This window comes from Myripristis murdjan, chromosome 12, assembly GCF_902150065.1.
Source record: "Myripristis murdjan chromosome 12, fMyrMur1.1, whole genome shotgun sequence".
In the NCBI taxonomy this organism is placed as follows: domain Eukaryota; kingdom Metazoa; phylum Chordata; class Actinopteri; order Holocentriformes; family Holocentridae; genus Myripristis; species Myripristis murdjan.
The window spans coordinates 157,234-172,500 of record NC_043991.1 but is presented as its reverse complement, the minus strand read 5'-3'; the positions used below and the strand labels follow the sequence as shown (position 1 = coordinate 172,500).

At 50.1% G+C, this 15,267-nt stretch overlaps 1 protein-coding gene across 1 annotated transcript in view; it reads right to left on the bottom strand.

The window, feature by feature from the left end:
* The window catches only part of apc (APC regulator of WNT signaling pathway), a 34,163-nt gene extending 25,173 nt beyond the window's left edge, over window positions 1–8,990 (bottom strand). Inside the window, exons 1-2 of the mRNA XM_030065177.1 lie at window positions 8,762–8,990; window positions 3,089–3,235 (exon numbers count right to left, since the gene is read on the bottom strand). Of these exons, the coding sequence (XP_029921037.1) occupies window positions 3,089–3,226 (138 nt within the window). The 5' untranslated portion in view covers window positions 3,227–3,235; window positions 8,762–8,990. The remainder of the gene's footprint in view (window positions 1–3,088; window positions 3,236–8,761) is intronic.
* Between the last annotated feature and the right edge of the window lie 6,277 nt (window positions 8,991–15,267).

Below are 15,267 nucleotides of genomic sequence, written 5' to 3'. Positions count from 1 at the left end.
AGCGCTCCTGCAGCGCCATCTTGCCCCGTGCACGCTCACGGTGCACGTGCACGCTCCCAACAAACATATACAATAGGAGAAACAAAAGACAAAAAAGGGACATTCCCCCTCCTTTTGTCTGTTTTTTTCTTGCTGTTTCTGGACAGGAGGAAAGAAAACAGGAAGTGAGGCGCTGGAGGAAACAGGAAGCAGGAAGTGACTACATGTGTCTGTGTGGAGAGAAGAGGCGAAAACAAGAAGACAATAAACATGGAAGAAAAAGTGTTTAACAAAGGTGAAAGAAGAGGAGGTGAAATCAAAACAACATAAAGAAAGGATGAGAAAAGAAACTAAAAGACATAAATGAAGAAATACTAGATAAGACAAAAACAAGAAGACTGACAAAGAAAACAGAAACAAAACAAATTAAAGAGGAAAAATGGCTAAGAAAATAAGAAAAGATGGTCAAAGAAAATGACAAAGAATGGTAGAAAAATAAAAAAAACTCAAATCAATCAGAAAAAATACAGAATCAAAGACAAAGATAGGAAAAAAGATGAGAAGAAAGATGAGAATAAAACAGAATATAAAAGATGAGAAAAAATGATAAGAAAGAAGTGACAGAAAGAGGAAAAAGGAAAAAAGGCCAACAAACAAGACAAACAAACAAAGATGGGTTTTTAGAAGGGAATAAGAACAGAATCAAAGACGGGAAAAAGGAAAAAAAAAAAAAAAGGACAATCAAATCCTCACCCAAAGTGCCAAAACGCACAGAGGTCTCACTCCCACCAGAATTTCCTGTTCCAACTTCCCATCAAGTCCCAAAATAAAAATCCAAAGCTCACAAACTCGGACTACAGTGGAGAGAGAGGGTTCACTCTGTCTCCTGGACTGAGACAAAACACGGAACGAAATGAGGAGGGAAAAAAATCGGGAAACAAAGAGTTGATTATGTGGCGGCGGAGCGCGTGATTGGTCGATTGGTCACTGGTTCTATTCTGGTGTGTTTGTGCGAGACGAGCCTGAGGCCAGACAGACAGACAGACGTCCTGCCTTCCATCCATACACGACAACGGGAAGACGTCTCACTCCCACAGGTTTCCCAGAACCATTCACTTCCACATCAAAATCAACGATCTGGAAACACTAGCCGTTTGTTAGCATGTTTATGCTAGTTTTTAGCATCTCTTAGCATCTAAATGCACATGCTACATACATGCTAGCCTCTTCACAGTGGCCACGCCCACTTCCTGCCAAAAACCATGCTGACAGGAAGGAGAAGACCATCTGAAAATGTTTCTTTATGTTTTAACATCTATTTATTATTACTACATTAGTGTTAGCATGATTTTAGCATCTGTTAGCGCCTACATTCACTACATGCTAACATCTTTCACCCCCACCCCCCCAATAGCCACACCCACTTCCTGCCAATCTTCAATCTACCTATACCAACACAGAAAGACATCTTACTCTGATACATTTTCCCCACCAAAAATGAAATAATAAAATCATTAAAATATGATATATATTTATGTAACGTATCAAATGTAAGTAACAAGTACCAAAAAAGTGATATAACAAACATTAATAATAATAAAGTTAATAATGGAATCAAAGGATCGTAGTTCTTCAATTCAAAACACATTGTTATGCCAGAATAGACGAAGCCCCAAAAATAAATTAATTATTGTAAGTATGTGTAACATGTATTTATACGCTGTAATAGATGTTGTAAGTTCTAAATGATGTGTTTTAGGGGGTTTTCACACGTATTTGGGTCGACCCCATATACAGTGTATCAATTTTCAGCTGGAGCGGCTCGGCTTCACATTCTGCTTTTTATCACCGCACCAAGTCCACTGCTCTACAGAACGGAGCGTCATGTATCCATGGCAACCAGACAGAAAAGAAGGTTGAAATGAAGCCTCAAGATGTAAACCGAACACACGTGAACGATGGAGACTCAACAGCAACGCCGTCTGATGAGCCTGACGTCAGGGACGGTTTCACTACGGGCAGTGTGGGCAACCGCCCAGGACGCAGTCTACCTGGAGGCGCACGAGGAAAAAACATCGCCAGTTTTCTAAACTACCACACTGACCCGCGTAAAAGACGACCCTGATTTTAAGACGACCCCTCTTTTTCAAGGCCCTTTTTTGGAAAAATACTTTTGATATGGACAAAATCTTGTTTGAATAAAACAAGATAGTTTTATTCACCGGCACCGGCCAACGCCGGTCAACATGAGGCGGACATGACACCGGCCGGAACCGCGCCCACCCCGTCAGGTCTGCCGGATCGGACAGGTGAGCAGCCTGATGCCGACTGATGGTGCCCCGGTGCCGCGGCCGGCTGGTGCCGCGGGGGCGGGTTGGAGGAGTAACATGAAAGGGCGCAAGCCGGTAGTTTCGCTTAGGGCGGCAACACCGGCAGAACCACCACCGCCTGACGTTCCTGCTTTTGGCAGCCGTTCAGTGTCGGGAAGTTCTAACGTTCCACTTTGAAAACGAGGCTCGGCTGCGAGTGGAGAACAATGTTTTCTTGCACTGGAGACGGCGAATGCGAATGGTTGTAATATAACAATGTTGTCCTCTGCCCCAGCCCAGCGAACTACGGGAGCCTACGTAGAACAAACTTGTGGAGTACACCGGGCTTGGGCCGACCCCGGGTTCGCTGCGTTCACACCTCTGGTTTGGTGCGGTGCTCCGAGACCACACCCCTTCAGCCGCTCTCGGGACGGCCGCTTAGGTCGAACAAATCAGGCCGGCCTAGACAGTTAGGTCGACCTAAACACTGTATGTGTGAAAACACGCTTAATTAAAAATAAAAAATGAAAAGAACTGTCAAACAAAATAAAATAATAAATTAAATAAAATGATTTTGACAAATATTATCCATAAATAAAAGAATATTAAAAATTATAAATTAAGTAAAATTTAATAAAATAAGTAAATTCAGAAACCAAAAAACAAATTAGCCACTTTGATACCAAAAACAAAAACTCTGTCGATTCCAGGAGAGAGGTCTCACTCGGGTCCACCTCCCAGACCCAGACCGTTTGCAGCACTTTGCAGCACTTTGCAGCATTTGGTGGCAGCGGCCTCACCTTCATGTTTGAGGCCTCGGTCTCCAGCTTGCTCAGGTGGGTGGAGTTATCCTGCAGCTCCTGCCGCAGGTTGGAGTTCTCCATCTTCAGAACCTCCACCTGGCGCAGCAGCTGGTCATACGACGCCGCCGCCGCCATCTTGGAGCGCTGCAGGGAGACAGGAAGTGACATCAGAGGAGCAAGACCAATCGTCATGAACTCAGGAGGAGGAACACACACCTGTACCTGTCCTGACAGGAGGAACACACACCTGTACCTGTCCTGACAGGAGGAACACACACCTGTACCTGTCCTGACAGGAGGAGGAACACACACCTGTACCTGTCCTGACAGGAGGAGGAACACACACCTGTACCTGTCCTGACAGGAGGAGGAACACACACCTGTACCTGTCCTGACAGGAGGAGGATGAAGAGGAGGCAGAGAAGGAGAAGGAAGAGAAAGAGGAGGAAAAAAAGAAGTAGGAGGAGGAAGAGGAGGAAGAGGAAGTATTCATCATCACTATTTAGCTCCTGTTTTTTAGCACTAGTTATATAGACCATATCATACCAGTAATATAGACTATATTTATGTATAATATTTATATTTATATAAACCTAAACGCTCCCACAGTTCCATCTCTGCTGTGATCCAGAAGCCAAGCAACGACATTTCATTGCCAAAGTCTCACTGCTGTGTTTTTTTGTGCAGTGACAATAAAAGAAGTCTAAGTCTGAGGATCTTTTCACAATCAGCTGCAATTTGGATTTTTGTTTTTCAGTCACAAATGACAAAAGTGTGAACACCTCCTTCACCTCCTCTCCTCCTTCACCTCCTTCACCTCCTCACCTCCTCTCCTCCTTCACCTCCTCTCCTCCTTCACCTCCTCTCCTCCTTCACCTCCTCTCCTCCTTCACCTCCTCACCTCCTTCACCTCCTTCACCTCCTCTCCTCCTTCACCTCCTCTCCTCCTTCACCTCCTTCACCTCCTCTCCTCCTTCACCTCCTTCACCTCCTCACCTCCTTCACCTCCTCTCCTCCTTCACCTCCTTCACCTCCTCTCCTCCTTCACCTCCTCTCCCTCCTCTCCTCCTTCACCTCCTCTCCTCCTTCACCTCCTCTCCTCCTCACCTCCTCTCCTCCTCACCTCCTTCACCTCCTCACCTCCTTCACCTCCTCTCCTCCTTCACCTCCTCTCCTCCTTCACCTCCTTCCCTCCTCTCCTCCTTCACCTCCTCTCCTCCTTCACCTCCTTCCCTCCTTCACCTCCTTCACCTCCTTCACCTCCTTCCCTCCTCTCCTCCTTCACCTCCTTTCCCTCCTCACCTCCTTCCCTCCTCTCCTCCTTCACCTCCTTTCCCTCCTCACCTCCTTCCCTCCTCTCCTCCTTCACCTCCTTCCTCACCTCCTTCACCTCCTTCCCTCCTCTCCTCCTTCACCTCCTTTCCCTCCTCACCTCCTTCCCTCCTCTCCTCCTTCACCTCCTTCCTCACCTCCTTCACCTCCTTCCCTCCTCTCCTCCTTCACCTCCTTCCTCACCTCCTTCACCTACTTCCTTCATCTCCTCCGTCCTCCTAGTTGTGTGTGTGCGTGTGTGTGTGTATGTGTGTGTGTGTGTATGTGTGCGCGTGTGTGTGTATGTGCGCGTGTGTGTGTGTGTGTATGTGTGCACGTGTGTGTGCACGTGTGTGTGCACGTGTGTGTGTGTGTCAGAGTGCATTTTTCTTTCCCTCCTCTCCTTTTTCTCCTCTCGCTCTTTCCTTCCCCTCATCCCTCTCTCCTTTCCTTTCCTTCCTTTCCTCCCATCCCTCTCTCTGTTCCTCCTCGTCTCCTTTCTTTTCCTCCTTAACGTTCCTTTCTTTCTTCCTCATCCTTCCTTCCTCTATTGTCTCTTTCCTTCCTTTCCTCCTCTCCTTCACCTCCTGTCCTTATCCTTCATCTCCTTTCCCTTCATCCCTCATTTCCTTTCCTACTTTCCTCCCTTCACCTCCTCTCTTCTTTCCTTCACCTCCTTGCCTTCCTCTTCTTTTCTATCCACACCTCTTTCCATCACTCCTTTCTCCATCACACGGCGGCCATTTTCTCCTCCACCCCTCCCCCTCCTTCTCCTCTCCACCATTTTCTCCTCCTCTCCATCCCTCCATCCCTTGTCCTCCTCCTCCTCTTTCTTCCTCATCCTCCTATCCCCTGAAAAAAACGACAAACCACCGGCATAGAAGAAGAAAAAGAGAACAAAAGAGCAGAGAGACGGGAGAAGAAAATCAATTAGTGTCGCCTCCTCTCTCTCTGCATTCACAGCCGAGCTCGCTCGCCCGCCCTGCATGTGGACAGAGGGAGCGGAGGAGAGAGAGAGAGAGAGAGAGAGAGAGAGAGAGAAAGAGAGAGAGAGGGATGAAGAGAGAAAGAAAAGAAAGGAAAGAAAGGAAAGAAAGGAAAATGGCAGCTCACCCCATCGCTGTAGCCTCCATCCCTTTTCTCTCTACAGCTGTCACACACACACACACACACACACACACACACACACAGAGTCAGGTGGGTGAGCGAGCAGCCAATCAGGGCGCAGGGACGGGGGCTGATCCCCCCCCCCCTCCTGCTGGTGCTGCAGGGGGGATTTAAAGCCGCATCGCTCTCCTCTCACACACACACACACACACACACACACACACACACACACACACACACACACACACACACACACACGCTGTAGAGATGTGCAGAGGTCTGACAGCCACCAGACAACCAGGACAAACCATCAATAAATAAATTTAAAAAACAAAACAAGCTCTTTTCAATTATTAATAAAATGAGCAAAAAAGGCAATGAAAAAAACTAAAGAAAAATTAAGCTCACACACACACACACACACACACACACACAGACACACACAGACACACACAGACACACACACACACACACACACACACACACACACAGACACACAGACACACAGACACACACAGACACACACAGACACACACACACACACACACACACACACAGACACACACACACACACACACACACACACACACACACACACACACACACACACACACTCACACTCACACTGTCTCAGCTGCTGAGTCTGCTTTCATATGCAGATCTCTGTCTGTACAGGCTCCCACGGCCTGGGGCCCCGGGGCCCGGGGCCAGGAGGCGGCCGGGGTCCGGGGCCAGGAGGCGGCCGGGGCCCGGGGCCCAGGGCCAGGAGGCGGCCGGGGCCCGGGGCCAGGAGGCGGCCGGGGCCCGGGGCCAGGAGGCGGCCAATCAGAGCCGTGGGTCAGTCCCTTCAAACTGGACCCACGTCGTTCATCGATCACATGAAACAAGAGCCTGAGAGAAACACGAGGCTCCAGAGAGAAAAGCAACAATCCTCCAAACACACACACACACACACACACACACACACAGGGAGAGAGAGGGAGAGCGAGGCGGGACGGGCGAGCCAGTGTGTGTGTGCAATCAGGATGGAAAAAAAATTCATTCAAGTCTTGCAATTTTTAAAAGATATTCTGTTTTTATTTCTTACTAAATAGATTTTTCTGATGGCATCATGGAGACGAGCTGAGCGTCACGCTGTCGCTCCAACGAGAGGGAAAACCTGTCATGTCTTGACCTCTGACCTCCAGCTGTGTGAATGAAAATGGGTTCTCTCCCCTTTGCAGACACGCCCACCTTCTGCTAATCCCATGCAGTTTGGGCCCCAAAGCCTGCAGTCCACATGTGTTCTTGTGGCCTGTTGTAAAATGGTGTGTGTGTGCAGACTGGGGCCTAAACAGTCTTGGAGCTGCATCAGTTGCTTTGACTGGAAAGCTGAGACTCTTGTGGATTCAATGAGCCACATTTGATTCCTGTGTGATGATGTTGGCCCCCATAGCAGCCATTTCACTGCAGGCAGAGACTTTTGTCAAACTGGACGTCGCTGGAGAAAATGACCTCTAGTGACCTCTAGGAGAATCACAGCCTCATCAGACTTTACACACACACACACACACACACACACACACTGGAGGAGGTCTTCCTACTGAAGAATGGCAGCTCCTGTACAACAGAAATACAAATTGAACCGGCAGCCGAGCGTCGCCAAAGCATCGGATCAGGGATAAAAATCTTGTCCGACCCGCGCTGACACTCACGGACATCCCATGTCAACGGGATGGAGACTGGCTGTGGTTGCCATGGGAGACCAAGGCTGAATTCTCCCTAACCCACAATCCATTTCTTCTGCTCATCTGCTCAAACACAAACAGACTGAAGTCCCTGTGACTCTGTCCTGCAACATCACACCACCTCATCTCCACTGTCCAGGCGTGCAAATACCAGGAAGGAATTTAGAAACTTTCCACCAAAGTTACTGGGAAGATCTGGGAATTAATGGGGAAAAAATGGAAACCGGCAAAATTGCAGGTCAGCCAACAGGGAACTTAAATGTAGTTAAAGATTTAATACAAATACAGTTGAATTTCTACCCTGCACCGTGCACTCCTCCACCAGAGGCCCCACCCCCCCCCGCGTGAGGCCCCGCCCCCCGCGTGAGGCCCCACCCCCCGCCCTGTGCATGCATCCTTCACATGCACAGATCCTGTCTGGCCTCCAGTCCAGCCAGTCTGGACCATGTTACTGGGCCACAGGTATTTCTCCTCACAGCCGGGGCCCCGGGGCCCCGTCCCGTCCTGCAGGTGGCCCCCCGTCCCGTCCTGCAGGTGTCTGTCCCAGCTCCGCTCTCTCACACCTGATCCCTTTAAGAGCTACATGCTGATTGGCTGAAACAGATCCATGCATGAAGGTGTGTGGGCCTTCTTGGGTCAGGTGTGCACAGCAGAGCTGGGACGGGCCCCTGTGGGACAGGGGGCCCCGAGGGCCGGCCTGGGAGCCGCTGGTCTGTGGCGTCAGCGTTTACCTGGCAGAGATGCAGGTGCAGGTGCTTCCACAGCAGCTAGCTAGCTGCTAGCCGCTAGCCGCTGCCTGTGAGCGAGCGGCTCTGATGTGCAGCAGAAAGTCGTTTTCTCTTTGGTTCGTCTTCGTTTGCTTTTGTCTAAACTCGTTTTTAGGTTTTCTGTGGGGCCGTTTGGAGAAATGAACCCCAATTTCCTGTAAATTCCATCTCATGTGGAATTCCTCAGCTTAACATCTTATGGAAACTTCCTGGAAAGTTTCTGGAAATGTCCTGTGCCCCCCCCCCCGTGGCCGCTCACCTGTGACCCTTCACCTGTACTGGCCGCTCACCTGTGATCTGTTTCCAGCTGCTCTCTGCCTCCTCTCCTCCTTCTTGCTTCCTTCCTTTCTGTTTTCACACTTTACTTCCTTGCTTGCTTCCTTTCAGCTTCCTAGCCTCCTCGCGTCTTGCTTTTCTTTCTTTTTCCATCCCTCCATCCCTCAATCCCTCCATCTCTCCATCTCTCCAGGTCTCTCAGCTAGCTAGGCAGCTAACCAGCTAACCAGCAAACCCCCATTGAATCCCTATTGACAAAGAGCTAGCTTCCATGCTAACAGGCTAGCGCTCCCCGGCTCCGCAGAGCTGGAGCCCCGCAGCTCCTCCGGCAGCCTCCGGGCTCCGGCCCGCCCGGCCCCGGCGGCCCGGCCCGCCCGGCCCCGGTGCCGGGCTCCGGCTGAGAGCCGGCCCAAACCCAGCGGCGGCTCTCGGCTCTCGGCTCTCGGCTCTCGGCTCAGGGCTCCGCTAGCCGCGGCTCTTACCTTCAGAGGAGCCAAACGGGCCGAATCCGCCGCAAACTCGACGGACTTCAGGGGCTCATCTCCGGGCCGCGGCGCCGAACCGGGACGGGTGACGTCACGACCCCGGGAGCGCGCCGGTCCGGTCCGGGACGGGACGGGCTCCGAACCCGGCGGGGAAAAGTTCAGCTAAGTTTTGTGTTTTCTAAGGAGGCGTTATTGTGTCGGGGCTCTTCCGCCGCGCCGCCATTTTGGCTCTGATTTGTAAAGTTTTGTGTGTGTGTGTGTGTGTGTGTGTGTGTGTGTGTGTGTGTGTGTGTGTGTGTGTGTGTGTGTGTGTGTGTGTATGGGGGGTGAAATGGGACACGGACAGGACGCACGTACATGCGCTCTTGTGATTATTCACTGAAAGTCCCACATATATATATGTATGTGTGTGTGTGTGTCTATACATATGTGTGTGTGTGTGTGTGTGTGTGTGTGTGTGTGTCTATACATATGCGTGTGTGTGTGTGTGTGTGTGTGTGTGTGTGTGTGTGTGTGTGTGTGTGCGTGTGCGTGTGTGTGTTTTAGTACAACTCAGACATGAACATGCACGTGCGCGCGCACATGTGACTCGTCGGGGTCGAGCCTCTTGGCCTGTGACTGCGACCCGCCGGCCAGAGGGGGCGCTGCGGAGCGGCCTTTTATTTGCAACTTTTGTGCAAATTTTCAATTGAACAGCAAACAAAATATAAAGGATGTAAAATAGAAATGGAGCGATGGAAGGAGTCCAGACAGGAGGTCCATCATCTGGCTGAGCGCCACAACAACCTCATCCTAAATACGTCCAAAACAAAGGAGGCCATCGTGGACTTCAGAAGGTCCAGGAGGACTCCTCAGGCCCCACTCCTTATAAATGGGGAAGAGGCGGAGAGGATGGATTCCATAAAGTTCATAGGAATCCACATCACCGAAGACGTGGACTCTGAGCACCTCCAGCCCGGTGAACGGGCTCAGCAGAGGCTCTTCTTCCTGCAGGAGCTCAGACAGGCTCCTTTAAGACCAGTTGAAAAATTGCAAGAATTTACATTTTGCACTGTTGGATCTTAAAATGGTTCTAAGTAGAGCTTCAAAATGCAAAAAGGAGAAATGGGAGTGAGACAAAAAAAAAAAAAAAAAAAAAATTGAGTTAGCAATTTATTGCAAACAACCATTAAACTGAAATAGGCTGTTCATCAGCTGATCAAAAGTTTAAGACCAGATCTAAAAAAAAACCCAAAAACCCCCTAAAATAGAAATAAAATGTTCAAAAAAGCACTCAGTAATGAGTAGCTGTGCCATTCTTGGTAATCACCTCAAAAATTCGTTTCGGCTGCTTGATGCTAATGTTTCCAGGAGGCTAGTGGGAATGTTGCTCCAAGTGGTGAAGAAGCTTCATGGAGGGCATCCACTGTCTGGAACTGGTGTCCATTTCTGTAAACTTCCCTTGCCATCAAACCCCAAATGTTCTCAGTTGGATTTAGATCAGGGGAACACGCAGGATGGTTCAAAAGAGTGATGTTGTTTCTCTGGAAGAAGTCCTTTGTCAGGCGGGCATTGTGAACTGCAGCGTTGTCCTGTTGAAAAACCCAGTCATGACCACACAGACGATGGCCTTCAGTCATGAGGGACGCCCCCTTCAACATCTCCACATAGCCAGCTGCTGTTTGACGCCTCTGCACAACCTGACGCTCCATTGTTCCATTGAAGGAAAAAGCCCCCCAGATCATGATGGTTCCCCCTCCACTGTGCCATGTAGAAAACATCTCAGGTGGGATCTCCTTGTCAGGCCAGTAACGTTGGAAGCCATCAGGACCGTCAAGGTTAAATTTTTTCTCATCAGAGAATAAAACTTTCTTCCACCTTTCAGTGTCCCATGTTTGGTGCTTCAAACTCCAAACGGGCAGTTTTGTGCCGTTGAAGGAGACGAGACCTTTGAAGACGTTTTTTGTCCTTAAAACCCTTCTCTGGCAGATGCCGTCTGATGGTTATGGGACTGCAGTTGGCACCAGTGACAAGCTTAATTTGGGCCGAGGATCGCCCCGTGTCTTGACGGACAGCCAGTTGGATCCTCCGGCTCAGGGCCGGTGACATTTTTTTGGGTCTACCACTTGATTTTTTTGTTCCATAACCCTCAGGATCTTTTAGGAAGTTTAAAATGACTGTCTTACTGCGTCCAGCCTCAGCAGCAGTGGCACGCTGTGAGGGCCTTGTTGTTGGGCCTTGTTGTTGGGCCTTGTTGTTGGGCCTTGTTGTTGGGCCTTGTTGTTGGGCCTTGTTGTTGGGTCTTGTTGTTGGGCCTTGTTGTTGGGTCTTGTTGTTGGGTCTTGTTGTCGGGTCTTGTTGTCGGGCCTTGTTGTTGGGTCTTGTTGTTGGGCCTTGTTGTTGGGTCTTGTTGTTGGGCCTTGTTGTTGGGCCTTGTTGTTGGGCCTTGTTGTTGGGTCTTGTTGTTGGGCCTTGTTGTCGGGTCTTGTTGTTGGGCCTTGCTTATGCAGCTCAACAATCCGACCGCGTTCAAAGACAGAAAGCTTTTTGCCTTTTCCATCAGGAGGTCATGACAGTGTGGATACCTGACAGAAAATGACACTGAATCCACATTTTTGCCAAAATTTGGGCTTTTAAAGGCTGTGGTCTTAAACTTTTGATCAGATGATGAACAGCCTATTTCACTTTAATGGTTGTTTGCAATAAATTGCTTACTCAATTTTTTTTTGTCTCACTCCCATTTCTTCTTTTTGCATTTTGAAGCTCTACTTAGAACCTTCTTAAGATCCAACAGTGCAAAATGTAAATTCTTGAAATTTCTTAACTGGTCTTAAAATTTTGATCAGAAGTGTATATGTGTGTCCCTGTTTAAATAAGATATAATTATTTAAAATAAAAACACAATTTTTTGTAAAAAAAAAAAAAAAAAAAAAGATTTGTGTGTGGCCCTCAGTTTGACTTACCACCCTGTCACACTAACTTGTTTTGTCTATAAATAATGTGCTGTCACTGTGAATGACATGACGAAGACAAGGTGCTGTAATTTGATCCTTTGGATGAGCCAGGAACAAAAGCAGGCAATTTTTGATGTTCTTTTACATTCTCTATTTGTTGATTTTTCATGTTACATCGTGCCCATCAAGTTCAACCAAACCACCCCGTCACACAAATTAGATAGAGAAAAACGTTTTTTTATTAAAATATTCACACTATTAATGCAAAGAAAGTAATATTTCAAATTGAATGCAAATAACCCTAACCCTAACCCTAGAGAACTGCAGCCATTTAAGGATGAAATTTACCTCCCAGTCACATCCCACCCCGTCACATCCCACCCGTCACATCCCACCCCGTCACATCCCACCCCGTCACATCCCAGCCCGTCACATCCCACCCCGTCACATTTTATTGTGGAGGGGTCACTGTCTGTGTTTACATTTCATAACATTTGCAGAAAGATCTGTCTCCATCATGGCTCCTGCTGCTGCCGTGCACGTCGTGACGCTGATCCACAGAGGAGGCAGGAACAGAAACAAAAATAGACAAAGCGTATAGACAGACAGTTTGTCCGTCACACCTGTTACCACCCCGTCACCTGTTACCACCCCGTCACACCTGTTACCACCCTGTCACACCTGTTACCACCCCGTCACCTGTTACCACCCCGTCACACCTGTTACCACCCTGTCACACCTGTTACCACCCTGTCACACCTGTTACCACCCCGTCACCTGTTACCACCCTGTCACACCTGTTACCACCCTGTCACACCTGTTACCACCCCGTCACCTGTTACCACCCTGTCACACCTGTTACCACCCTGTCACACCTGTTACCACCCCGTCACCTGTTACCACCCTGTCACACCTGTTACCACCCTGTCACATACTGGTTACCCCCCGTCACCTGTTACCACCCCGTCACCTGTTACCACCCCGTCCCCCTGTTACCACCCGTCATGTTACCACCCTGTCACACCTGTTACCACCCTGTCACACCTGTTACCACCCCGTCACCTGTTACCACCCTGTCACACCTGTTACCACCCTGTCACATCTGTTACCACCCGTCACCTGTTACCACCCCGTCACCTGTTACCACCCCGTCACACCTGTTACCACCCCGTCACACCTGTTACCACCCTGTCACACCTGTTACCACCCTGTCACACCTGTTACCACCCCGTCACCTGTTACCACCCGTCACACCTGTTACCACCCTGTCACACCTGTTACCACCCTGTCACACCTGTTACCACCCTGTCACCTGTTACCACCCCGTCACATCTGTTACCACCCCGTCACCTGTTACCACCCGTCACCTGTTACCACCCTGTCACATCTGTTACCACCCTGTCACACCTGTTACCACCCTGTCACACCTGTTACCACCCCGTCACATCTGTTACCACCCCGTCACATCTGTTACCACCCATCACCTGTTACCACCCCGTCACACCTGTTACCACCCCGTCACCTGTTACCACCCCGTCACATCTGTTACCACCCCGTCACACCTGTTACCACCCTGTCACATCTGTTACCACCCTGTCACATCTGTTACCACCCCGTCACACCTGTTACCACCCCGTCACCTGTTACCACCCCTTCACCTGTTACCACCCTGTCACACCTGTTACCACCCCGTCACCTGTTACCACCCCGTCACCTGTTACCACCCCATCACACCTGTTACCACCCGTCACCTGTTACCACCCCGTCACCTGTTACCACCCCGTCACCTGTTACCACCCCATCACACCTGTTACCACCCGTCACCTGTTACCACCCCGTCACCTGTTACCACCCTGTCACACCTGTTACCACCCCGTCACACCTGTTACCACCCCGTCACCTGTTACCACCCTGTCACACCTGTTACCACCCGTCACCTGTTACCACCCCGTCACCTGTTACCACCCTGTCACACCTGTTACCACCCCGTCACCTGTTACCACCCCGTCACCTGTTACCACCCGTCACCTGTTACCACCCCGTCACCTGTTACCACCCCGTCACCTGTTACCACCCCTTCACCTGTTACCACCCTGTCACACCTGTTACCACCCCGTCACCTGTTACCACCCCGTCACCTGTTACCACCCCGTCACCTGTTACCACCCGTCACCTGTTACCACCCCGTCACCTGTTACCACCCTGTCACACCTGTTACCACCCCGTCACCTGTTACCACCCCGTCACCTGTTACCACCCCGTCACCTGTTACCACCCTGTCACACCTGTTACCACCCCGTCACACCTGTTACCACCCGTCACCTGTTACCACCCCGTCACCTGTTACCACCCCGTCACCTGTTACCACCCTGTCACACCTGTTACCACCAGTCACCTGTTACCACCCCGTCACCTGTTACCACCCTGTCACACCTGTTACCACCCCGTCACACCTGTTACCACCCCGTCACCTGTTACCACCCCGTCACACCTGTAACCACCCGTCACCTGTTACCACCAGACGGAGCACCTCCACCAGGAGAAGCACCTCCACCGGGAGGCGTCCTGATCAGATGCCACCTGAGCTCCTTTCAGTGTGGAGGAGCAGCGGCTCGACTCCGAGCTCTCTCTCCTCTCGTCGACTCACCAACTGGAAAATTCTTCAAAAATGAGAAAATTGGTAAACACGACAGCTTCAGAGCTGCTTTCACCATGACAGAGCCAGGCAACGACTCTCATAGACTTCAAGTCTTAATGCTAAGCTAACAGGAAATGCTACCCATAGGAAGTGAACCACTGGACGTCCAGAGGTGGAAATAGTGTCCAACACCTGAGGGGTGTACTGTGAAGCAGGTTTAGTGGGTTAGCAGGTATGTTGAGTCTAAAGCCAGGCTTTCCTGTATCACCAAGGTGGCTCTCTTTTAACCCGGCTAGATCACCATGGTAACTTATGCTTAGCTCATAACCTGGTCCCGACCAGGTTAGGAGCTAAGTTTAACCGCCCAGCTATGAAAGCGGCGTTATCTCACCATTTAACTCTTTTGGAGATGGCGTCACCGTTCATTGATGATCTGGTGGACCTGGGAGCCCGGATTGTCCGTGGCTCATTACGGAGACAAAGAGGATTTAGGGATCGCGCGGATCCGCTGGCATTTCCTGACGATATTCTCCATGAGCGGTATAGATTTTCATCTGAGGGAATACGCTATACTTTGCTCACTTGTACCCCTTTTCCACCAGGGCTGGTTCGGAGCCGGTGCCTGACTTAGCACCAGTTTTTTGGTTTTCCACCGCCCAAGCAGGGGCCAAACTGGTTCCAAACTGGTTCTAGGCAAGCACCGACTCTGAGCAGGGGCTAAACAGGAGCCAGAGAAAGAACTGATGGCTCTGACTTGGCTCCGCTTGGCTGTTGGCCGGTGGAAAAGCAAACCGGTTCTTTGTTGGCACCAGTTAAGCACCGGCTCTAGAACCAGCTCCGAACTAGATCCAGGTCCTTTTTGGTGGAAAAGGGGAATTGTTGAGCCAAGTGTCGGGAATGCCACGGATAGAAGTTGTGCGCTCACAGTAGGG